Source organism: Leptonychotes weddellii, chromosome 11, assembly GCF_054177405.1.
Source record: "Leptonychotes weddellii isolate Sample4059 chromosome 11, ASM5417740v2, whole genome shotgun sequence".
NCBI classification, from domain to species: Eukaryota; Metazoa; Chordata; class Mammalia; order Carnivora; family Phocidae; genus Leptonychotes; species Leptonychotes weddellii.
This window is the reverse complement of record NC_138379.1, coordinates 81,937,229-81,960,150: the sequence shown is the minus strand read 5'-3', so window position 1 is coordinate 81,960,150 and position 22,922 is coordinate 81,937,229. Positions and strand designations below refer to the sequence as shown.

Below are 22,922 nucleotides of genomic sequence, written 5' to 3'. Positions count from 1 at the left end.
AAAAAAAAAAAAAATCTCCAGGGCACCTGGGTGGCTCAGTCAGTTGAGCGTCCAGTTCTTGATTTTGACTCAGGTCATGTCGGGGTCTTGAGATCAACCCCCGTGTCTGGCTCTATGCTGGGCATGGAGCCTGCTTAAGATTCACTCTCTCCCGGGGCAGCTGGGTGGTAAATAAATAAATAAATAATCTTTACCAAAAAAAAGGATTCTCTCTCTCTCTCTGATCCTCCCCTCCACCCCCACTCCTGCTTGCACACATGCTCTCTTAAAAAAAAAAAGAGAGAGAAAAGATTTCCAGTTGATTCTAATGTGCAACCAAGTTTGAGAACTGGTCTATGAATATTACTGATTTTTTCCCCTTAGCTTACCTGCTTTGTTTCTCTGATTTGCTTTGTTTTGCCAATTTTAGTCTCTGTTTTTCTGGCTTTCTCCAAAGTCCGGTGATCTCTGACTGTACATTCATGTTTAAAATGAGAGTTGCGAACAGGTGTACACACACAAGAATGAGATAACCAGAAAGCTGATTGGAAGCTGATGGGGAGGTAGGGACCTGGACATGTGCTTAAAGACTCCATGTCAATATCTAAAGCTCTTTTCTTTTTGGCTGATCAGTTTGCCGAGGGGACTCTTCCATTATTCTGCTTCGGAGGTATAAATAAGCATGGGAAAGAGCTGAGGATCTCATTCCTCACTCCTCTGTTTTATCCACTTCTTTTATTTTATTTTTTTATTTTTTTTAAGATTTTTATTTATTTATTCATGAGAGACATAGAGAGAGAGAGAGGCAGAGGGAGAAGCAGGCTCCCAAGGAGCAGGGAGCCCAGTGCGGGACTCGATTCCAGGACCCTGGGATCATGACCTGAGCTGAAGGCAGATGCTTAACCATCTGAGCCACCCAGGCGCCCTATCCACTTCTTTTAAACATGGCCCCTTACTGCTGTCCTCATAGTGGCTTGGTGTTTTCATGTCCAGAGCCTCCCTGGTTCAAAGGTGACTATCTTCTGTTGGGATAGAGAGGTGGGCAGCACAGAGAGGGACATTTCTAGGGATTTAATCCTTCTACACACCTCCAACCAATTCTCCTGTTTTTAGCCCCACCCTGCATGTGTGCCGTCAGAAATACCTGGCAGTTTCAATCCCTGATCCTTCCCGGGGTTCTGCAGTGTGACATGGCTCACTTCTTACTGGTTTCTCTGTCTCTCTCCTCTATAGGCAAATTTCAGGCTCCCCCTACCCCACTAAATCAATTACCACTTATCCATCTTCCAAAATTGTTGCTGCCTAGTCTTCTGTCATTTTCTTTCCTATTATCAATCCTTGCTGGTCTATATCTTTTTCAAAATTATTATTCTTATACTGTCATTGTATAGGGTTAAAGGAGGGAGTGAGATGTACATATGGTATTCAATGTTTATTTCCAAATGTCGAAAGCCTAGGATCAGCAGAGAAGGTGAGGGACACTTCAAGCAAGGGAAATAGCGTGCATATGAGTTTAGTTAGAAGAGGGACTTCCCAGGGCGCCTGGGTGGCTCAGTCGTTGGGCGTCTGCCTTCGGCTCAGGTCATGATCCTGGGGTCCTGGGATCGAGTCCCACATCGGGCTCCCTGCTCGGCGGGAAGCCTGCTTCTCCCTCTCCCACTCTCCTTGCTTGTGTTCCTGCTCTCGCTGTCTCTCTCTGTCAAATAAATAAAATCTTTAAAAAAAAAAAAAAAAAAGAAGAGGGACTTCCCGGACACCTGGGTGGCTCAGTTGGTTAAGCATCTGCCTTCAGCTCAGGTCATGATCCCGGAGTCCAGGGATCGAGGCCCACATCGAGTCCCACACTGGGCTCCCTCCTCAGTGGGGAGCCTGCTTCTCCCTCTGCCCTTCACCGTGCTCGTACTCTCTCTCTCTAATAAATAAATAAAATCTTTTAAAAAAAGAAGAAGGGGGGCTTCCTGAATCATGGGTAGAGCAGGGCAAGCAGATTGGTTTTGCAGTTTGCCTTGGGGGAGTATGGAAAATGAGGACTCCAGGTGGGGATAAAGTAGCCAAATGCAGTTTTAGGAGGCCTAGTTGAAAATTTATACTTAGTAACATAACTACCACATATTACATGTGGGGGCACTTAGTCTTTTCACATAATTTTGCCCATGGGACAAGTCTCACAGTTAATTAGTGTTTATTGTAACTGTTTCATAGCTAGGTTAACTGAGGTATAGAAGTTACTGGATTTTTTCTAGGGCCACAGAGCAAGGAGTCAGCAGGGAATAAGGACAGGCGTTGAGGCGGAGAGAAGAGCTCCTGGGATGGTCACTGGGGGGCTGCGCTGGATATAAAGGAGCGGCAAGGTAAGCAAAGGCCGTGGTTAACAGTGCCTGCGGCAGGAAGTACACTTGATCCGTGTTATTTGCAGGTTCCACCTTTGTGAATCCACTTCCTCACTAAAATATGTTTGTTATCCCAAATCAATACCTGCAGGGTTTCCACAGTGATTTGCAGACATGCTCAGAGCAGTGAAAAATTTAAGTCACCCGACACCTACCTTCCCTGTTGAGGCTGAAAAAGGGGACGTTCTGCCTTCTGGTTTCAGCTCTCATACTGTAAACACGTTCTACATATTGCTACATTTTCTGCTTATTGCTGGTGATTTTGCTATTTAAAATGACCCCCAAGCATGGCGCTGACGTGCTGTCTAGCGCTCTTACATGTAATAAGGCCGTGATGTGTCTCATGGAGAAAGTGTGTTAGATAAGCTTCAGTACTGCATGATTTATAGTGCTGGGGGTTGTGAGTTCAGAGAATCCATGGGTGGTTGATGAACATGGTACACCAGGGGCACACAGAAACCTAACCTTGTATCTCCCCGAGGATCGATGGTTGAGTATTTGCTAATTGGGTGTTTGCCGTGACTTTATAGAACATAACAACTGTGGATAATGGGGCACCTGGCTGGCTCAGTCCGTAGAGGATGCGACCCTTGATCTCAGCGTTGTGAGTTCAAGCCCCACGTTGGGCGTGGGACCTGGTTAAAACAAAACAAAACAAAGCAACTACTGTGGAGAACAAGAATCAATGGTATTTATTAGTACTGACTCTCAGCTCTAGCCAAAGAAGGCAATCTGAGTGCTCCCTGAAAAAGTAATGGGGAATTTGAGTTCCTGTCATACTTTGCCTGACTTTTCCCCTATGAGTTAAATGTGAGCATTGCTGGTATCCCATCTGAGACCAGAGCGCCTGGTTCCAGTGGGATGTCACAGTGAGCCCTGAGCACGAATGTTCCTTTTCCTCAAATTGAAGCATGATGTGAACCTCACACCTGGTGGAAGAGTCTGTCAGAAACAATTCCCATCCCATCTATGTGTTTATTGTGTATAGATTAGGCTGACAGTGTAGCACTTTAATGTAATTCTCCCCTCCAATCAATTCTTGCCCCACTTCCCCCCACATCTGTACTTGGCTCCTTTACCCCTTCAGCTGCTCAAGTCCAAACACCTGGGTGTCATCCCCGATTCCTTTCCTTCTGTCCCCCACATCCAGTCTACCAGCAAGGTCTGTGGTTCTACCTCTCCTGGTTATCTATTTGTTGCCTCTCAGCCCCACACCCTCCCTTCTGTTCTGTTTTCTACTGCTGGGTTTCCAGATTCCCCTGCCAGCTATTGATTTCTGCCAGTGGGAGGCGCCCGCAGGATACGAGAAGGTAGGAGAAAGGAAGTCGCAGCCATTACTCACAGCTGAGCCGGTAGTGGGGTGAGGGCGTGCGGACTTCAGTGCTTCGGTGTGGCGCCCCCTCAGCCCCTCGAGACCACTGCAGCAGCCCTTCTGCCTCCGGCACCTGCAGCAGATGCCTCCCCTTGAACCTCTCCTTCCTGCAGCCCACCTTCCCTTCTCCCTTTTGCTCTGTCAGCCCTTCCAATGCTTTGTGACCAATTCCCCACCGTTAACACCCCGTGTTAGAATAACTCGCATGGGGGTGCCTGGGTGGCACGGTCAACTAAGTGTCCGACTCTTGATTTCAGCTGAGGTCATGATCTCGGGGTGGTGAGACTGGGCTCCAGGGTAGGTGTAGCCTGCTTCAGATTCTCTTTCCCTCTGCCCCTCCCCACGCTCTAAAAAAAAAGAAAGAAGAATGAACTGGCACGTTTTCTGACTTCCTGACTGGAGCTTGGCTGATATAGCCTCCCAATTATTTCCTGAATCGTCCCGTCTCTCTTTCCACCACCGCTTCCTCCCTCGTCCAGGGCACAGTCACCTCCCACCCGATGGTGCAACAGCTAGGCTCTCTGGAGACCACAACCAGCCAGGTCTGGAGCCAGACAGCCAGGTAAACTGTAAGGCGGCAGCAGCAGTAACTGGTGAGAGACCCCTAGGAAAAGTCAGTTCTGGGAGAAGATCATCGCCCTCTACGGCCAACCCTGGAGGCGAGGGATGTGCTTTTCTTTCACAGAGTTGATTTGCTGAAACTGCTGTTCACTTAATGCCATTACTGGGCCTGATCCTTAGCTCCGCCTTATACTCAGTCTGTCTTTTCTCTTTTCATATTATAGAAGAGCAGGACAACCTGGAAGATAGAGCATTTTATTTGCCAAATCTTTGCCAATAACGTTAAGAATGAAAGAAAAAAAGAATTCCGTCGCTGTCTCAAAAAGAACATCTTTGAAGCTTTCCTCCCAACCTGAGCACCCCAGAATCCCAGACGTTCCAGTCCTTCTATTCTTCTAACTCAAGTCCCCACAGTGGTGTCGGTGCATAATTCCCACGGGAGGAAAACCGGAGACAGGCAGAAGCCATTTAAGGAACACATGCAGTACTTTCTGGCACAGAGGGCAGCAGGACGTCCGCGTCCGAGTCAGGCTGTGGTGCGGGCGCGGTCGCCACATGGCTGATGACTGTGTCGCCTCAGCCAGGGCAGAGGCGGCAGCTCAGCCTGGGAGCAGAGAGACCCTGGGGGTGTCTCAGCTGAAGGTTAATGTCTCTGCATCTCCAGCTTGGGAAGCGGAGTTGGATGGAGGGGTGAATGCTTTCTTGCCTTCAGCTAGAGCTTTAAAATGCTGTGAGGAAAGAGGAGAGGGTACATGGAGTATCTGGTAGGCTAGCTGCTGCATCTGAGCAAGAACGAACCTCTTTACAGCCTGTTAAGCTCCAATTTTTCCCCAATTCTACTTTCAGAACAATTCCTTGGTGTTGTCTTTGAAAAACAGCTAGCAATCTGCCCCACCCCCTTCAAAGATGAACCCCTTTTTTCCTTCTGCCCTGCGTCCATTCCTTAAGCCCTGTGGTGAGTGTCCCTGGCGTGTCCCCCAGGCCAAAGGCCTACAGCTCTTCTGCTTCCCTCCCTGTGAAAGCCCCACCCTTCCTGCTTGCTGTTCTTTGAGTAACAGGGAAGGGTGATGGTAAGCCTTGGAGAAACACCCTTCCTTGTCCAAGGGCGAATCCCAGCTGACTTGGAGGAGTAGAGACTGGAGCGTTCCTCACTACGGCAGAAGACACTTCTTTAGTCTTACCTGTGAGTTCTTGAATTCCGAGTAGAGGGAGAAGAGCAGGTGCAGGGACTGAATCCGACTCTTGTAGATAGGGATGTCTAGGATGGCTGAAATCAAGAGCTTCCATGAGCAGAACCAAACACAACTGGGAATTATGGGGCATTTACGTTTAGGATGGCCATGGCCCTCCCAGATGGGATGTGTCGCTATGACTCTGAGGGCCGACCTGGTGGGGAGTCACATAAGCCCAAATACCACCTTCAGTGCTGCCAAACAGCAAACTGGCTGTAACTCGAGATGCTATCTTCCCAGAGCAAAGGAGCCTTTGCAAAACCCCACAGTGTATTCGTCCAGAGACGGGGAAAAGGAAGGGATGGAAGAGCTTACCACAGATCATGTCAATGTACTCCGCCAGGCTGCAGTCAATCTCTGCCGTGGGCAGGCTCACCTAGGACGAGCATGGGACAGACCAGAGTCAAAAGGCTGAGGTTTCACCGGGGCCAGCACCTCTCTCTCTTTTTATTTTTTTTTTATTTTTATTTTTATTTTTTTTAAAGATTTTATTTATTTATTTGACAGAGAGAGAGATAGTGAGAGCAGGAACACAAGCAGGGGGAGTGGGAGAGCGAGAAGCAGGCTTCCCGCCGAGCAGGGAGCCCGATGTGGGACTCGATCCCAGGACCCTGGGATCATGACCTGAGCCGAAGGCAGACGCTTAACCATCTGAGCCACCCAGGCGCCCTCTCTCTTTTTAAAAGATATTTATTTGTTTGTTTGTTTGTCAGAGAGAGAGAGAAAGAGAGAGCACAAGCAGAGGGAGCAGCAGAGGGAGAGGGAGAAGCAGGCTCCCCGCTGAGCAAGGAGCCCGATGCGGGACTCGATCCCAGGACCCTGGTATCATGACCTAAGCCAAGGGCAGACGCTTAACAGACTGAGCCACCCAGGTGCCCTGACTTCTTTCTTAAGAGAAAAAGAAATAAGACACAAAAGAGGATGATTAGATCTAGAGAGCACACAAAATAGGCAAGTTGATCTATGCTGTTAGAAATCAGGACACTGGGGCGCCTGGGTGGCTCAGTCGTTAAGCGTCTGCCTTCGGCTCAGGTCATGATCCCGGGGTCCTGGGATTGAGCCCCGCATTGGGCTCCCTGCTCCGCGGGAAGCCTGCTTCTCCCTCTCCCACTCCCCCTGCTTGTGTTCCCTCTCTCGCTCTCTCTCTGTCAAATAAATAAATAAAATCTTTAAAAAAAAAAAAAATCAGGACACTCTGGATGCCTGGGTGGCTCAGTCATTAAGTGTCTGCCTTCGGCTCAGGTCATGGTCCCAGGGTCCTGGGATCGAGCCCTCAGTCACGTTCCCCGCTGCGCGGGAAGCCAGCTTCTCCCTCTCCCACTCCCCCTGCTTGTGTTCCCTCTCTCACTGTGTCTCTCTCTGTTAAATAAATAAATAAAATCTTAAAAAAAAAAATTAGGATAGTGATTACGTTTGGGAGGTGGAAGTGTATGGAAGCATGAGTGGGCTTCTGGGATGCTAGTGATGTTCTGTGTTTTGATCTGATGTGTTCATTATACAAAGCTGTTCAGATGCTGAAAATTAATGTGTGTATGTCTCTGTTGTGAATTATACTCCAATTAAAAAGTGAATGATAGGGCGCCTGGGTGGCTCAGTTGGTTAAGCGACTGCCTTCAGCTCAGGTCATGATCCCGGAGTCCCGGGATCGAGTCCCGCATCGGGCTCCCTGCTCAGCAGGGAGCCTGCTTCTCCCTCTGACTCTCCCCCCTCTCATGTGCTCTCTGTCTCTCTCATTCTCTCTGTCTCAAATAAATAAATAAAATCTTTAAAAAATAAAAAAATAAAAAAATAAAAATAAAAAGTGAATGATAATAAAATACAGGAAGAGAGGGGCACCTGGCTGGCTCAGTCGGTAGAGCATGCGACTCTTGATCTCAGGGTTATAAGTTCGAGCCCCAGGTTGGGTGTAGAGATTACTTAAAAATAAAATTAAAAAAAAAGAAAAACTTAAGGGATGCCTGGGTGGCTCAGTCGGTTAAGTGTCTGACTCTTGATTTTGGCTCAGGTCATGATCTCAGGGTCATGGGATCGAGACCCGAGTCAGGCTCCATGCTCCCTCTCCCTCTGCCCCTACCCCCTGCTTGCATGCTGGGGCTCGCACTCTCTCTCTCTCAAATAAATAAATAAATAAATAAATAAACAAACTTAAAGTTGGTCAATTAAAAAAAAAAAAACTTAAACAAATACAGGAAGAGAGCAAACACTGGGCCTTCAAGTAAATGCCACACTTGTGTAGTTCCTGCTCTCTCCACTTACCTTGCCCAAAAGCTCTTCAAACTCTGGGGACCATTCCTGCATCAGCGTGTCAATATCAGGCATGGGCCTATATGGACAGAGGTAAATATGAACAAGAAATGTGGGCTGATGACATCAGCAACCGCTGGGTCAGGAGATTCTGGAATGAAGGGAGGTGGTCAGTCTGCCACATGAGGATTTCAGGAGAACACAGACTGGGCAGACTTATTTATCCAAGCTCTGCGGTCTGGAAGAATGGCTAAGTAATACCAGATAAATCATCTTTATGTCTGCAGTCTCAGCCAGTAGCTGTCAGGATCCACAGGACCGCAGGCTAATCCAGTATGTCCTCTGCCTGGGGGCCCTCCTCTCAGGAGCAATGGGCCTGAGGCCGGTGAAGGAGCCCAGCGGTTACTGTGGGGAAGAGGCTGCTACTTCTTACCTGGGATAGTGCACAGTCGCAGGGGGCTTAGAACGGTGTAACTCCGAGATGCTCTCGATCCATGTGTCAATGGCTTTGGGATTCTTCTCTGCATCTTCTAGGCTCTTTACTTTCATATGTTGCTAGAAAAATAAGGGGAAACCCTGGCTGATGGCATTAAAGTAGCTCTCATTTTAATTGGATGGCTCATCCTTGCTGCTATTTCGTATACAGCAGGTAGCTAATGAATGGGGAAGCCTGATGGCAGCCAATGCAGATGAGAGGAAACTCTGGTAAAATTTTCTGGAGCCATGCAAAGGGGGCAGGTCAACAGGATAGGACTGACCACACTGAGATGGTATTTCACACCACTAGGATGGCTGGAATAAACAAGACAGCAGTAACAAGTGTTGGCGAGGATGTGGAGAAACTGGAACTCTCATTCATTGCTGGGGGGATTGTAAAATGGTTCAGGTGCTTGGCAAACAGTGTGGCAGTTCCTCAAAATGTTAAGCAGTTAGCACACGGCCCAGCAATCCCACTCCTACATATGTACTCAAAATAAAATAACAATATATGCCCACACAAAAACTTGTACGTACATACAAGTTCACAACAGCATGTTAATAAAAGTGGAAACAACTAGAGAATGGAGAACCACAATGCAGTATGTCCATACAATGGAATATGATTCAGCCATAAAAAGAGGAGTGACATATGATTTTACTTAAATGGGGAATCATAAAAAAAAACCGAATAAACAAAAAGCAGAATCAGACCTATAAATACAGGGAGCAAACTAGTGTTTGCCGGAGGGTAGGGGGTGGGAGGGATGGGCAAAATAGGTGAAGAGGAGAGGGAGATACAGGCTTCCGGTTATGGAAGGAGTAAGTCACAGGAATAAAAGGCACAAGGTCAGTGGTACTGTAATAGCGCTGTGTGGTGACAGATGGCAGCCACGCTTGGGGTGAGCACAGTGGAGTGTATAAACTTGTCCAACCACTGTGCTGTAACCTGAACCTACCGTAACGTGTGTCAACTCCACTCAAATAGAAAAAAAGAAGGAACTGAAGTACTTAGCAGGGTCTAGAAGGAGTGGGGAATGAGGAGTGACTGCTAATGGATATGAGGTTTCTTTCTGGAATAATCAAAGTGTTCTTAAATTAGATAGCAGTGATGTTTGTACAGCTCTGTGAATACACTAAAAATCACTGAATTGTATAATCCAAAAGGGCAAACTTCATGGTAAGTAAATCACATCTCAATGAACTGTCTTTTAAAAAAATAGGGTTGGGGCGCCTGGGTGGCTCAGTTGGTTAAGCGACTGCCTTTGGCTCAGGTCATGATCCTGGAGTCCCTGGATCGAGTCCCGCATCGGGCTCCCTGCTTGTCAGGGAGTCTGCTTTGCCCTCTGACCCTATCCCCTCTCATGTGTTCTTTCTCTCGCATTCTCTCTCTCTCAAATAAATAAAATCTTAAAAAAAAAAGCACTTAAAAAAAAAATAAAAAAATAGGGTTGGCCTGAAACCACAGCCATCCCTTTTGATGGCACAGATACCAGACAGCCTCTGCTCTTGGCCCTCTCCAGGTGGTGTCTGTACTAGGCCAGTATCTTACTGTGATGTTGTGCTGTTTGGAATTCTCAGTTAACCAGAGTGAGAGCACTGTGGGGTCTGACTGCTTTGTAGAAGGCTCATCCAATACCAACAGGCCAAGGTTGTCAGGCTTTCCATCAGGACGTGGGACCTGGTTAAGAGAAAGGAAGAAAGAGAACAAATGGGGGTCACACCTCTTGTTTCCAATAAGTTGAAGAGGAAGAACTCTTCCCATTCATTATTATTACTAGTATTAAAAAGACATGTTTGTATATCATGCTGTACTAAAATTCTATCTATAAAAAAATACATGATCTACAGTGCCCTAAATGTACAGCTGATAATTAGGAGGTAAATGAATGACAAATTTTGAATATATAATGATATAATCAAGTATTACGTAAATAGCAATGAGTAGAGTTTGGAGAGCAAGGTTGAGAACTCCAGTGAAATGAAGAATATACATCAAGATAGCCAATGCTAGCCAAGGAAATTAGTTGAGTTGTTAACAGTATGGAGAGGTCAGAAGAAACACCTAAGAAGTCATTTTTAGGATGTGCCAACTGTACCTTTAAGAATGCGTCAATATCCCCAACAGCAGGGATAAAATCAGGAATGAAAGGTTTCAGTTTGTGGTCCAGGTCAATCAACTGAGGTGTGTACCTAGGAGACATCGCCAAGGGAATGTAGAGAAAGTCAGAGAAATGAACTTTACTGCTCAGGCTAAAAAAATCTAGGAAGAACAGGCTTGTTTCAGACTAGAGGTAGGAAAGGGGTGGGGGTCATGGGAAGAGGGCCTAGTGCTCACCTGCTGATATACTGGAAGAGCTCCTTAATCTCAGCTGAAACTGGCAAATGCTCATAATCTGTAGGATCATAGGCCCTGGGGAAAGGAAAATATGGTTCAAGGTGGCCAGAGAAGAGCAGATGTGGCTGAGCCCTGGTTCAGCACCAGCCCCCCCCCCCCCACCGGCCTTCACTTTGACCACAGACCCTGTGACTCTGAACCTGGTTTGTGCCCTGCCCACATCTGCCTGTCCAGGGTGGTTCGCAAGGCAACTTTAAAATGGATTATAATTAGCTCAGTGATCTCTGACAAAGAAGAAAAGAGCTGCAGAAAATCTAAAACAATTTTTAAACATTTTAGAATGTAGCATAAATTCTTTCCCTTTTTCTGAATGAAAGGGATGAAGAGAAAGTACGGTATGAGATTCTAATTTCTTTTTTTTAAATTGAGGTATAATTGACATAACATGAGATTTTAATTTCTTTTTTTTTAAGATTTTTATTATTTTATTTATTTGAGAGAGAGAGAGAGAACACGGGAGAGGGAACACAAGCAGGGGTAGTGGGAGAGGGAGAAGCAGGCTTCCCGCGGAGCAGGGAGCCTGATGCGGGGCTTGATCCCAGGACCCCGGGATCATGACCTGAGCCAAAGGCAGACACTTAACAACTGAGACACCCAGGCGCCCTCTTTTTTTTTTTTTTAAAGATTTTATTTATTTATTTGAGAGAGCAAGTGAGAGAGCGCAGGGGAGAGTGAGAGGGAGAAGCAGGCTCCCCACTGATCAGGGAGCCCAACTCAGGGCTCGATCCCAGGGCCCTGAGATCATGACCTGAGCCGAAGGCAGACGCTTAACCGACTGAGCCACCCAAGTGCCCGAGATTTTAATTTCTGACATGAAAATAACTTGCCCCAAGAAAAATAAGAATTTTTACAAAGATTTTTTTTTTTTTTTAAAGATTTATTTATTTGAGAGAGAGAGAGCACAAGAGAGGGGAGCGGGAGAGGGAGAAGCAGACTCCCTGCTGAGCAGGGAGCCCGATGCGGGACTCGATCCCAGGACTCCAGGATCATGACCTGAGCCGAAGGCAGTTGCTTAACCAACTGAGCCACCCAGGCGCCCTACAAAGATGTTTTTAACAGTGTTATTTATATAAGTAAAAAATTAGAAACAAAATATTCAATACTTGAGAGACGGTTAGATATATTAAGTTGAATATTGTATAGTTACTATTATTTTTAACTTTTAAGTAAGCTCTATGCCCAATGTGAGGCTTAAACTCACAACCCAGAGGTTAAGAGTCGCACACTCTACCGATGAGCCAGCCAGGAACCTCAAATATTGTATAGTTATTAAAAAGTACTTGTAGGGGCACCTGGGTGGCTAAGTCGTTAAGCATCTGCCTTCAGCTCAGGTCATGGTCCCAGGGTCCTGGGATCGATCCCCACATCGGGCTCCCGGTTTGGTGGGAAGCCTGCTTCTCCCTCTCCCACTCCCACTGCTTTTACTCCCTCTCTCACTGTGTCTCAAATAAATAAATAAAATCTTAAAAAAAAAAAGTACTTGTATTGATACAGGAAATGTATACAGTAAAAAAAATAGTAGAACACATTAATTATAATTAAGTAAAATGTAATGAACATTGGCAAAGTACATAAGTGACTTGGAAAGTTCTTCTGGGGAGAGTAGCTTAAAAAATTAAATATATTATTGATATGAAGTTTCCATTTCCCCAGATTATAATTTATGAAAGCAGGATATGTTCATGAAGTAAACTAGGAAGCATGAAAAGTCAGTCTGCAATTAAACCTTTGTCTCATTTACTTAGTGTCTACCTGCAGGTGAATAATCCACAGGTAACTTATTTTTATTAAACTATTTAATAAGTGATACATACCGATGATATAAAGGGAAAGGTACAAATGTATATAGTGAGAAGTTATGGCTCACTTCCACCCTTGTCCCCTTCCCACCAAGTCCCTCCTCCAATGTAATCACTATTATTAGTCTCTAGTGTTTCCTAGAGATAGTCTCTGTAATATTTGTTTTATACACATGGTAGCACAGCATAAACACTCTTTATACCTTTTTAAAACTTAACACTCTCTCTTGGAGATTGTTCTTTACAGTGTGGAGAGTGCTGCCTTATATTTTTCAATGGCCAGATGGAATCCTACTGATTGGCTACACCATCATCACTTTAACAGTAATGGTATTTGAAATGGATGGGCCTTAGAATCCACTTTGATTAAAACCTCTAGGGATGGGGCGCCTGGGTGGCTCAGTTGGTTGAGCGACTGCCTTTGGCTTAGGTCATGATCCTGGAGTCCTGGGATCGAGTTCCGCATCGGGCTCCCTGCTCGGCGGGGAGTCTGCTTCTCCCTCTCCCACTCCCCATTTGTGTTCCCTCACTCGCTGTGTCTTTCTCTGTCAAATGAGTAAATAAAATCTTTAAAAAAAAAAAAAAAACCTCTAGGGATGGGTCATGACTCATCTAGCATGTGGGCTGGAACAAGGTAAGGAGATTTTTTTTTTTAAGATTTTTTATTTATTTATTTAAGAGAAAGAGAGATAGTGAGAGAGAGCACGAGCAGGGGGGAGAAGGAGAAGCAGGGAGCCTGATTTAGGGCTCAATCCCAGAGTCCTGGGATCATGACCTGAGCCGAAGGCAGATGCTTAAACGACTGAGCCACCCAGCACCCCCGAGATTTTTTTTTAAAGATTTTATTTTATTTATTTGAGAGAGAGCGAGCACGAGTGGGGGTGGGGAGGCTCTCAATCCCAGGACCCCAGGATCATGACCTGAGCTGAAGGCTGATGCTTAACCGACTGAGCCACCCAGGCGCCCCTGGGTAAGGAGATTTTTTTGCTGAAGCATCACCCAGGAACATCTGCCTCCACTTGGGGCTCCTAAAGCACTTGCTCTCCACCCCTCCAAAAAGGAGCTGAGCCTAAAGCAGAAATGCTCCTGTGCATGTGTGTTTTCCTTGCTAAACAGAATTGCTTGGGTATCTATATAAATTTTATTTTCCCTTTCCCAAAATGGGAGCTCCTTGAAGGCAGGGACCACCTTTTAGATTTATTCAGCAAATCCTCATGAACCCTCGAGCCCACAAATGTTTCAGATCATGCAAGTGACATCACAGGACTCAGCGAGGCAGTGTAGCCAGAAAAGAAAGAAAATTCATTCTGTTGGTTTCTGAGACATCTGAAAATCCTAAGTAGGGGAGATCAAAAGAGATGCTAGAATTTCACTCCAACTGATCTCCTCCCAGGCCAGTGTCTTCCTCCCTGCTTGGGGATCCTCGGCTGGGGGATTGCCTCACCCTTCCAGAGGGGCCCCATGCTCTTCATCATCATCATCTTCATCAGAATCCGTCTCAGATGAGTCATCATCATCATCATCATCATCATCATCATTTTCACTGAAGCCCCGCTGAGGTGTCAGCTGCGAGGGCTTCTTCTTCTCCTGAGATAGGGCAGGCATGGAAGGCACCACATAAAGAGAAGCTTAGTGTACTTATGCCCCGATCCCTCCCAGTCCTCACACAGATACCCTCCCACCTGGCACTGATTCACCAGAAAGAGAGGCTGGCACTCCCCAGAAAGGCCGCAAGGACCTTTGTCTACTCCTGCTTAGCCAAAAACTAGGTCCTCACTTTCTTTTTCTTTCTTTTTTTTTTTTTTTAAGATATTACTTATTTACTTGTCAGAAAGAGGGAGCACAAGCAGGGGGAGCTGCAGGCAGAGGGAGAAGCAGGCTTCCTGCTGAGCAGGGATCCCGATGGGGGACTCGATCCCAGGACCCTGGGATCAAGACCTGAGCCAAAGGCAGACGCTTAACCGATTGAGCCACCCAGGTGTCCCAGTCCTCACTTTCTATAACCATATTCTATCTTTCTCCTTAAGACTTCAGTATACATTTTATCCAATAATTGTCTATTATGTCTATTACTTAGGAGACCCAAGAATTGTGCATAAACTTATCCAGTCAGCTTCAGCTCTAAAAGTTAGAGGACGAAGACACCTGTGATGAGTTATTTTGGAAGGAAATGGGGGAACATGAAGTCGGAAGACAACGTTAGGGGATCTTCATACTCACAAGGATCACAGGAAACCTAGCATTTAATTTGCAAGATGGCCCAGTGTAAGCTGCTTGTAACTATCAGAAGAAGGTTCTTAATCAACCCTGCGCCTGAATTCCGACCAGCAGTGCCAGGGACTGGGAGTCTTCTACTTCCATTCAGTGACACTTCTCTTCGGTTCCTGACCTGCCCCTATTGCCCTTCCCCGCCCCATCAATTAAATGCAATGACTGCATGTTCTCTCAAGAGACCCTTCCGTTCTTGGCATTACAACCTACTTCCCGAGCTTCTGGTTTCTCTCAGTACCATCCTACCCTCTCAAGTGTCTGAGGAGTTTGGTTTGGGGACTTGCAGGGGCATCTGAGACAGGGTCCATGTCTTTGCCTCTGTGGTATGCCCATCCGTAGGACCTGAGGATAACCAATTGGCCTCCTTTAAAAATAGGTTTTGAGGGGCGCCTGGGTGGCTCAGTCGTTAAGCATCTGCCTTCGGCTCAGGTCATGATCCCAGGGATCCCAGGATCAAGCCCCACATCAGGCTCCCTGCTCCGCGGGAAGCCTGCTTCTCCCTCTCCCATTCCCCCTGCTTATATTCCCTCTCTCGCTGTGTCTCTCTCTGTCAAATAAATAAAATCTTTTAAAAAAAAAGTAAATAAAAAATAGGTTTTGAGGGGCCCCTGGCTGGCTCAATTGGTAGGGCAGGTGACTCTTGATCTCAGGGTCGTGAGTTCAACCCCCTCACCGTGCGTAGGGTACTTAAAAAAAATAAAATAAAAATTTTTTTTTAAAAAATTAAAAAAATAAAAGTAGGTTTTGAAAGCTTGGTTTCCATATGCCATATGGCTTATATTGAGGTTAACAGATGTTTGGTTCTAGTTTTAAAAATTATTTAATGTTTCTCTTACAGTAAAGCAATTACTGACATATAAAAAATGTGACATTACAGGACATCAGAAATGCTTTTGGTCACATGTTCTTCTAAGCATAACACAGATTTATACATGGATAAAAATATATTTTAACTGATCTGTAATATATGTGTGACATATGACACAATGTTGCACAATTTATTTAGCTCTATTGGTATACGTTGATAAGAATCTCTTAATGTGTTCTTTCTTTCTTTTCTTTTTTCTAGAGGGGGAGAGTGGGAGGGGCAGAGGGTGAGGGAGAGAGAGAATCTTAAGCAGGCTCCATGACCAGCGCCGAGCCCAGTGCAGGGCGGGCCGGGGGGGGGGGGGTTGGTTCTGATCTTACACCCTGAGACCATGACCTGAGCCAAAATCAAGAGTCAGATACTTAACCAACTGAGCCACCCGGGTGCCCCAAATTGTTCTTTCTCAATTCAAAATCTGCCAAAGCTATCCTTGTTTGGCAAAGGGAGCTTTTTAAGAATACTGATGGTCAATTTAAAGGCCATTCAAAAATATATCCTTTCTGTTGATTCTGGCTGTACACTGAATTAGAAAGATAAATGAGTCTTGAATATTGGCCACAGCATGATGGAGACTAGAGAAATTTAGGGTGAATATGCAAAATTAGGTCAATTTAGGAAATTGCTCATTTTTTTTTTGTCTGCTTCTTCAAAGCTGTGCTTTGCAAAATCTCTGATCTAAAGGCAGAGGGCTTTGTATGTCACAGAAAAATGCCTAAAAATTACTTTGTGGGTAAGATGTTAAAAGAGCACACTAGTCATAAAGTGGGACTACTTTATTTACTTTTTTAAAAAAAGATTTTATTTATTTGAGAGACAGAGAGAGAGAGCACAAGTGGGGAGGAGACAGAGAAGCAGGCTCCCCGCTGAGCAGGGAGCCCGATGTGGGGCTCGATCTCAGGACCCTGGGATCATGACCTGAGCTGAAGGCAGGCACTTAACCAACTGAGCCACCCAGGCGCCCCTATTTACTTTTTTAAAAAGATTACTCATTTGAGAGAGCGCGCATGTGCACACGTGTGGGGGGGGGCAGAAAGAAAGGGAGAGAAGCAGACTCCTATGAGCGAGGAGCCGGAGGTGGGGCTCAATCTCACGACCCCGATCATGACCTGAGCCAAAATCAAGCATCTGACACTCAAAGGACTGAGCCACCCAGGTGTCTCTACTATTTTTTTTAATGCTTTATTATATTTTTTAGTAATCTCTACACCCAACGTGGGGCTTGAACTCAGGACCCCGAGATCAAGAGTCGCATGCCAGGCAGGCACTCCAAAGTGGGCCCTTTTAGGCTTTTTATGACCTTTTAGGCTTTTTATGCAGTCAGTCTACATTACTACAGCTTTTTGCATTTTTCAGATATCCTTCACTTGTTTGCAAAGCTCCTGTTCTTTTTTTCTTTTTAAAGATTTTATTTATTTATTTGACAGAGAGAGACACAGCGAGAGAGGGAACACAAGCAGGGGGAGTGGGAGAGGGAACACAAGCAGGCGGAGTGGGAGAGGGAGAAGCAGGCTCCCCGCTGAGCAGGGAGCCCGATGTGGGGCTCGATCTCAGGACCCTGGGATCATGACCTGAGCCGAAGGCAGACGCTTAACGACTGAGCCACCCAGGCGCCCCTGAAAAGCTCCTGTTCTTGAAGGACAATTAAAATGTAACCATTGGGGGTGCCTGGGTATGTTAGTCGGTTAAGCCTCTGACTCTTGACTTAGGTTCAGGTCATGATCTCAGGGTCATGATCTCAGGGTCATGAGATATAGCCCTGTGTGGGGCTCCCTGCTGAGCAGAGAGTCTGCTTCTCTCCTTCTCCCTTTCCCTCTGACCCCCCCCAAATAAATAAATCTTTTTTTTAAAAGATTTTTATTTATTTATTTGACACAGAGACAGAGAGAGCACAAGCAGGGGGAGCGGCAGGCAGAGGGAGAAGGAGAAGCAGGCTCCCCGCTGAGCAGGGAGCCTGATGCGGGGCTCGATCCCAGGACCCCAGGATCACGACCTGAGCCTAAGGCAATAGCTTAACCAACTGAGCCACCCAGGTGCCCCTCAAATAAATCTTAAAAAAAAAAGTAACCTCTGGATTACGTGTTAAGACCGGCCACAGTGGCTGTTAAGCAGAGCACGTGCACAGCTTCCCGGTCCTGCCTAGAGCTGTAGGCATCTTTCCATCTTTCATTCAGAAACAGTAATCCTCTACATTCACAGAACAACAACAAAGTGACATCTGGGTCTTAAAACTTCAAAATTAAAGTCTCTTTCACAAAATATTGGCAGAATCCCAAATGTTGACAATGAACAGATGGCCAGACCAATAATTCCAAACTTGCTTTATCATAAGAATTACTTGGAGTGCTTGCTAAAAATATAAATTCTCAGGCTTTTACCTTCAAGATTCTGATTCAGTAGTTTCAGGTGGGCACTACTGGAAATACGTATTGTTAAAGATAAGTATCCTACTTGATTCTTATGATCAGTAAAGTCTGCAAAACTCCGGCCTGTGCTATATGAAATTCCTCACCAAAAAGTGAGCTGCACTAGTAGGCTTTACTCCTGAAGGAATCAAAATCTTAAGACTCTTTGCTCCTGATTTTCCTACATGAGCTCAAAGGTACCCAAACCAACCCCTGGAGGTGAGTATCCAAGAAATGTTTACTACTGAACTACTGTCACCTCAAACTAACTACCAACAGCTCAAAGCAAGAAAGTCCACGAGAAGCTATGGTTGTACCATACCTTGTTGTTTTCCTCTTCATACTCATCGCTATTGTCGGCCATAGTCTTGTTAGGAAGATGGGCGGAATGAAGAAGTCCTTAGGAGAGAAGTTTTCCCTTTAGATTATTAAGATGATTTTTAAAGACAAATATTTTTAGTTTATAATATTTTTTTTTGTTCTGTTTTATGGAACAGGGTCTGTAAGAATATCTAGTTAAAGGACAGGAGACTGAATTCTAGCCATGGCTCTGTCGACTCAATTCAGGATATATTTACTAAGCATTACTGTGCGTAAGGCATCAGATTAGACATTATACTAGTTGATTATCTGCTGTTACATAAATCATATAAAATCTGCTCTTAGTTCACACATTGGTAAAATGAGGTTAGTAATTAATAAAGTGATAAGAGGGCTGGATTGATAGAAGACTGGGATTAAAGAACAACTCTAGGACATGGACAAAATGACTTAGCCTGAGTCTCAGTATTCCCACATCTGAAGGAAGGCAGTAATATTTATCACTCAGAACTGCTGTAAGGATCAAATGACAAAATTCAAGTGAAAGGAATTGACCCAGCTCCTGGCAAATAATAGTCACAAATGTAAGTCGGAATCAGCATCTATATGATAAGAGCAATAAAAATAGTCTGAACAATTAAAAGTATAATCAGGGACGCCTGGGTGGCTCAGTCATTAAGTGTCTGCCTTCGGCTCAGGTCCTGATCCCAGGGTCCTGGGATCGAGCCCCACATCGGGCTCCCTGCTCGGCAGGAAGCCTGCTTCTCCCTCTCCCACTCCCCCTGCTTGTGTTCCCTCTCTCGCTGTGTCTCTCTCTGTCAAATAAATAAATAAAATCTAAAAAAATAAAATAAAATAAAAGTATAATCAGATGTAAGTAACTCGCATGAAAACCATGTTCAATGATTGCTTTTTAAAAAAACTTATTTATTTATTTTAGGTGGGGGCAGAGGGAGAGGGAGAGAGAATCCCAAGCAGACTCCACGCAGAGCGTGGAGCCCGACCTGGGGCTCGATCTCATGACCCCGAGATCACGACCTGAACTGAAACCAAGAGGCAGCCGCTCAACCGACTGTGCCACCCAAATGCCCCATGTTCAATGATTTCTAAATCAAATTAATGCCAGTTAAACACCATTTTTCAGCCTACTACATTGCCCAAACTGAAAACAAATGATAATGTCCATGGCCGGCGAGATTATATACATGCTCAAATCAAAACCCTTTTCTAGGTATATATATATATATACATATATATATATACATATATATATACCCGAAAGATTGAAAGCAGGAACTCAAATAGATACTTGTACACCCATGTTCAGGCAGCAGAGTCACAATAGCCAAAAGGTGGAAAAACCCAAGTATCCAGACAAGTGGATAAACAAAATGTGGTTATACATACAATAGAATATTATTCAGCCAGAAAAAGGAAGGAAACGAACACAGGCTACAGCATGGATGAACCACGAAAACATTATGCTAAGTGAAATCAGCCAGACACAAAAGGACAAATGTTGTATGATTCCACTTTCGTGGAGCACAGAATGGATGAAGTCATAGACACCAAGTAGAATAGAGGTTACCAGGGGCTGCCAGGGACAGGGGAATGGAGAGTTATTGTTGAACGAGTAGTTTCTGTTCAGGATGATAAAAAAACTCTGGAAATAGACAGTAGAGATAGTTATACAACAATATGAATGCACTTAATGCCACTGAATTGTACACTTAAAAATGATTAAAATGGTAAATTTTATGTTAGGTATTCTTACTGCAATAAACAAGCAACCCCAGATGTCATCCTTGATTCCTAACCCAAGAGCCAAACCCAACCCATCAGCAATTACCTTCTATTTGCCTCCTCTCTCTATTCTTACCTTCCTCACCACATCCCAGTCACTGTCACCTCAACTCAGCCATTGCAACAGTCCTTCCCACTGGCTCCTGACTCTCATCATTGTACCTTTCAATCCAAGACACACCTACCAGCAACATGACCTCAAAAGCTCCTCTTGTTAGGCCTCCTGCCTACCTCTGCCTACCTCTTGCCTGCGTGCCTTTGATACCACTCCTTCCTACCATATGCTGATCTCTTTCAAATCCTCAAACGAACCCAAGTTCGTTCTGGCCTGAGGTCCTTTTCACATTTCACTGCTGCTCCCTTTTCCTGGCCTACTTCTCCTCAATGTCTGTCTGAATCCTTCTCAACTTTTGGTCTCAAACGTTACCGCCTCAGGTCTTCCCTGACCAACCCGTCAAAAGTAGACCCCACTCCTCACTATTATTCTCCATCATATCAAACCCTTTGCTTCCATCGATGCGCTTACCACATTTGTAATTATGTCTGTTTACTCATTTGTCATCGATCTCCCGTGGTTACAAGCATCAGGATGGCAGGGTCAATGTCTCTTTGAATACTGTATGCCTAGTGCCATGCATAAAGCTGACGCATGGTAGGCACTCAAGAAATGTTTGTTGAATAAATGACTGTGTCAAGTCCTGTTAAAAGATTCTACTGAGATTTTGATTGGGATTGCAAGTTAAGGGCAGGTTACTGAAGCATCTTCAAAACTGAGCAAAACAGTTTTGATAAGTTCAAACCAACCAACCAACTAACCAACCGACCAACCATGAATCCCTGGCAGATTGTGAGCAGAGCATATCACAAAGCAAATAGTGATAGGAAACACTGGTCATGTTGGAGGAAAATCCTGAATCTGGGGAGCTGTGTTTTCTCCCCGCCTTAAGTAGTCAGAAAACACAAATAATGGCAAGTATTTGCCAAACTTGACTCTGATAGGCAACATTTGCTATTATAAAATGGGAATTTCCTGGAGACCATGATGGATCCATCCTATTCTTTGTTCTGAGAACCATTTCTCTTCTTTCCTCTTTATTTCTCTCTTACCCTTGTGTCTTGGGGTTGGAGTATGAATACTTGCAACCTCTTCAGAGTCGTTAATCTCTAGACGCTCATCATATGTCTGGTTTTCAACAGTCTTGGTCTAAATGAAAGGAGACATGATTACTTAGCTCATATCACAGGATATGAGCTGATTCCGAACCAGCCTTGGTTCCTCCTCCTTACCCAAGTCACCGGTTTTACTTGTAACCTTCACCCTCATTCAAATTTTCCTTAAGGCTTCTTGGCCCCAAGTCAATCGGTTAAATCATTCTGCTGCAACTCTTATTTAGGAACTGCTGACAGCCTGGCTGAGGAAGGAGGGAATCGTGGAGGGAAAAGACAGCTAATCTAGGCAGCAGCTCCCCAAAGCTGTAGATACACGCACAAGGGCAGAACAGTATTCGTCTTAGACCGCAGCTCTCTCCTTAGTTTCGCTCAGTTTTCCCATAGCTGTTGGGGTTTCCGGGGGTGGGGGAGAAGGGGCTGCAGAGGCTCTAGAAAGAGTTCTCTTGTTTACCCGAAGAGAGGATAAACTCCGGTCTCTCGGTCCCATCCAATAATCCCAAGAGCATCACCCCTATCTCCAACGCCCTGTCTTGCAGGTCGGATCGCAGCAGTTTCTTGGGGAGTGAAGGAAGCGGAATGGTTGCTGTGGCATGAAGGACGAGGAGAAGGAACGGTTGTCAAGGAGAAGGGAAGAGATGGGGGGGTTGGAGGGAAGGGGAGTCCCCTTAGATTCCTCTCGGGAGGGACAAAGGCAGTGCTCTTTCTGCTAGGGGGAGTACGAATTACCTGCAGCCCCTCTGAATCCGTCTCCTCTATGTGGACAGAACCCCAGCCTAGGGCCGGGGTCTCACTCCAGTATTAGGCCAGGCCACTTGAGGGGCTTCGACGTGGAGCGACCGGCCTTGTTGTCAGTCGCTAGGCAAAAATAAATAAACAAATAAAAATCGCGAGATTTGCTTTCAGTCTCGTGAGACCTTCTCCACCGGCGCTTGGCGTCTCTTCCAGCAGCAAAGGGATCGGGGGAGGATCTGGTGGCGTTTGGACAAAGCCTCTCTGGGCAGTGCGGTCCCCTGTTTTTCTATGGTTTCAGGGAATGCGTTTGTGGCGGCATCTAGCGATCACAGCTTGGCGCAGCCGGCCGACGAATGTCGGTTGGTGGAGTTAGCCCTCCGATCTGGAAATAGTGTTTTGTATATAGAAATACTATATTTTTATTTGCTGAAGAAGACAGAGCTTCTTTAGGCAGGCAGGGTCTGTGTCTAATTTTTAAGTTCTTTATAGCAGCAGTACCATGCATAAATTAGGCACTTTTTTTAAAAGATTTTTATTTTATTTATTTATTGAGAGAGAGAGAATGATAGAGGGAGAGCATGAGTAGGGAAGAGGGTCAGAGGGAGAGGCCGACTCCCTGCTGAGCAGGGAGCCGGACGTGGGACTCGATCCCGGGACTCCAGGATCATGACCCCAGCCGAAGGCAGTCGCTTAACCAACTGAGCCACCCAGGCGCCCCATAAATTAGGCACTTTTAAAAATGCTTGTTGGATAGGGGAATGAAGGAATGAGTGAATGAAGATGAAGTAACAAATATTTCAAAACCATAAACATAGTTAATTTGGGGAGTGAGAGAGGGAGAGAAACAAAAGTGTTGAAATTTGACCCTGAAAACCTGCCAGAGGAAAGTGGGATGTGGCTTTA

General features: G+C 45.4%; 2 protein-coding genes across 11 annotated transcripts in view; one reads left to right on the top strand and one right to left on the bottom strand.

The window, feature by feature from the left end:
- Nucleotides 1–21,922, top strand: part of TMEM25 (transmembrane protein 25) — a 31,192-nt gene extending 9,270 nt beyond the window's left edge. For 2 of the 7 annotated variants that reach the window (XR_014138909.1, XR_014138906.1), the window contains 2 exons: nucleotides 2,223–2,330; nucleotides 4,527–4,666. Coding sequence is in view for 1 of the 7 variants with exons in the window: in XM_081799354.1 (XP_081655480.1) it covers nucleotides 14,530–14,603 (74 nt within the window). In the remaining 6 variants the exon portion in view is untranslated. Of the gene's footprint in view, nucleotides 1–2,222; nucleotides 2,331–4,526; nucleotides 4,667–14,529; nucleotides 15,113–21,823 lie in introns of those variants that run through there. The other 5 variants (XR_014138908.1, XR_014138907.1, XR_014138911.1 and 2 more) reach the window with 5 other exon arrangements.
- IFT46 (intraflagellar transport 46) lies at nucleotides 4,544–22,256 on the bottom strand. 4 transcript variants are annotated; one of them, XM_031037100.2, is made up of 13 exons: nucleotides 22,014–22,255; nucleotides 21,225–21,321; nucleotides 19,903–19,977; nucleotides 18,316–18,392; nucleotides 13,897–14,039; nucleotides 10,594–10,668; nucleotides 10,355–10,448; nucleotides 9,808–9,936; nucleotides 8,212–8,333; nucleotides 7,791–7,857; nucleotides 5,850–5,910; nucleotides 5,484–5,569; nucleotides 4,544–5,030 (listed from the first exon to the last, which is right to left on the bottom strand). In XM_031037100.2, exons 4-13 carry the CDS (start codon nucleotides 18,355–18,357, stop codon nucleotides 4,935–4,937), a joined length of 915 nt encoding a protein of 304 aa, XP_030892960.2. In that variant the 5' UTR covers nucleotides 18,358–18,392; nucleotides 19,903–19,977; nucleotides 21,225–21,321; nucleotides 22,014–22,255; the 3' UTR covers nucleotides 4,544–4,934. The 4 variants fall into 4 exon arrangements, with proteins under 4 accessions (XP_030892960.2, XP_081655486.1, XP_006741671.2 ...); XM_081799360.1 differs by lacking the exon at nucleotides 13,897–14,039 and having other exon boundaries at nucleotides 22,014–22,256; XM_006741608.3 differs by lacking the exon at nucleotides 19,903–19,977 and having other exon boundaries at nucleotides 22,014–22,254.
- Between the last annotated feature and the right edge of the window lie 666 nt (nucleotides 22,257–22,922).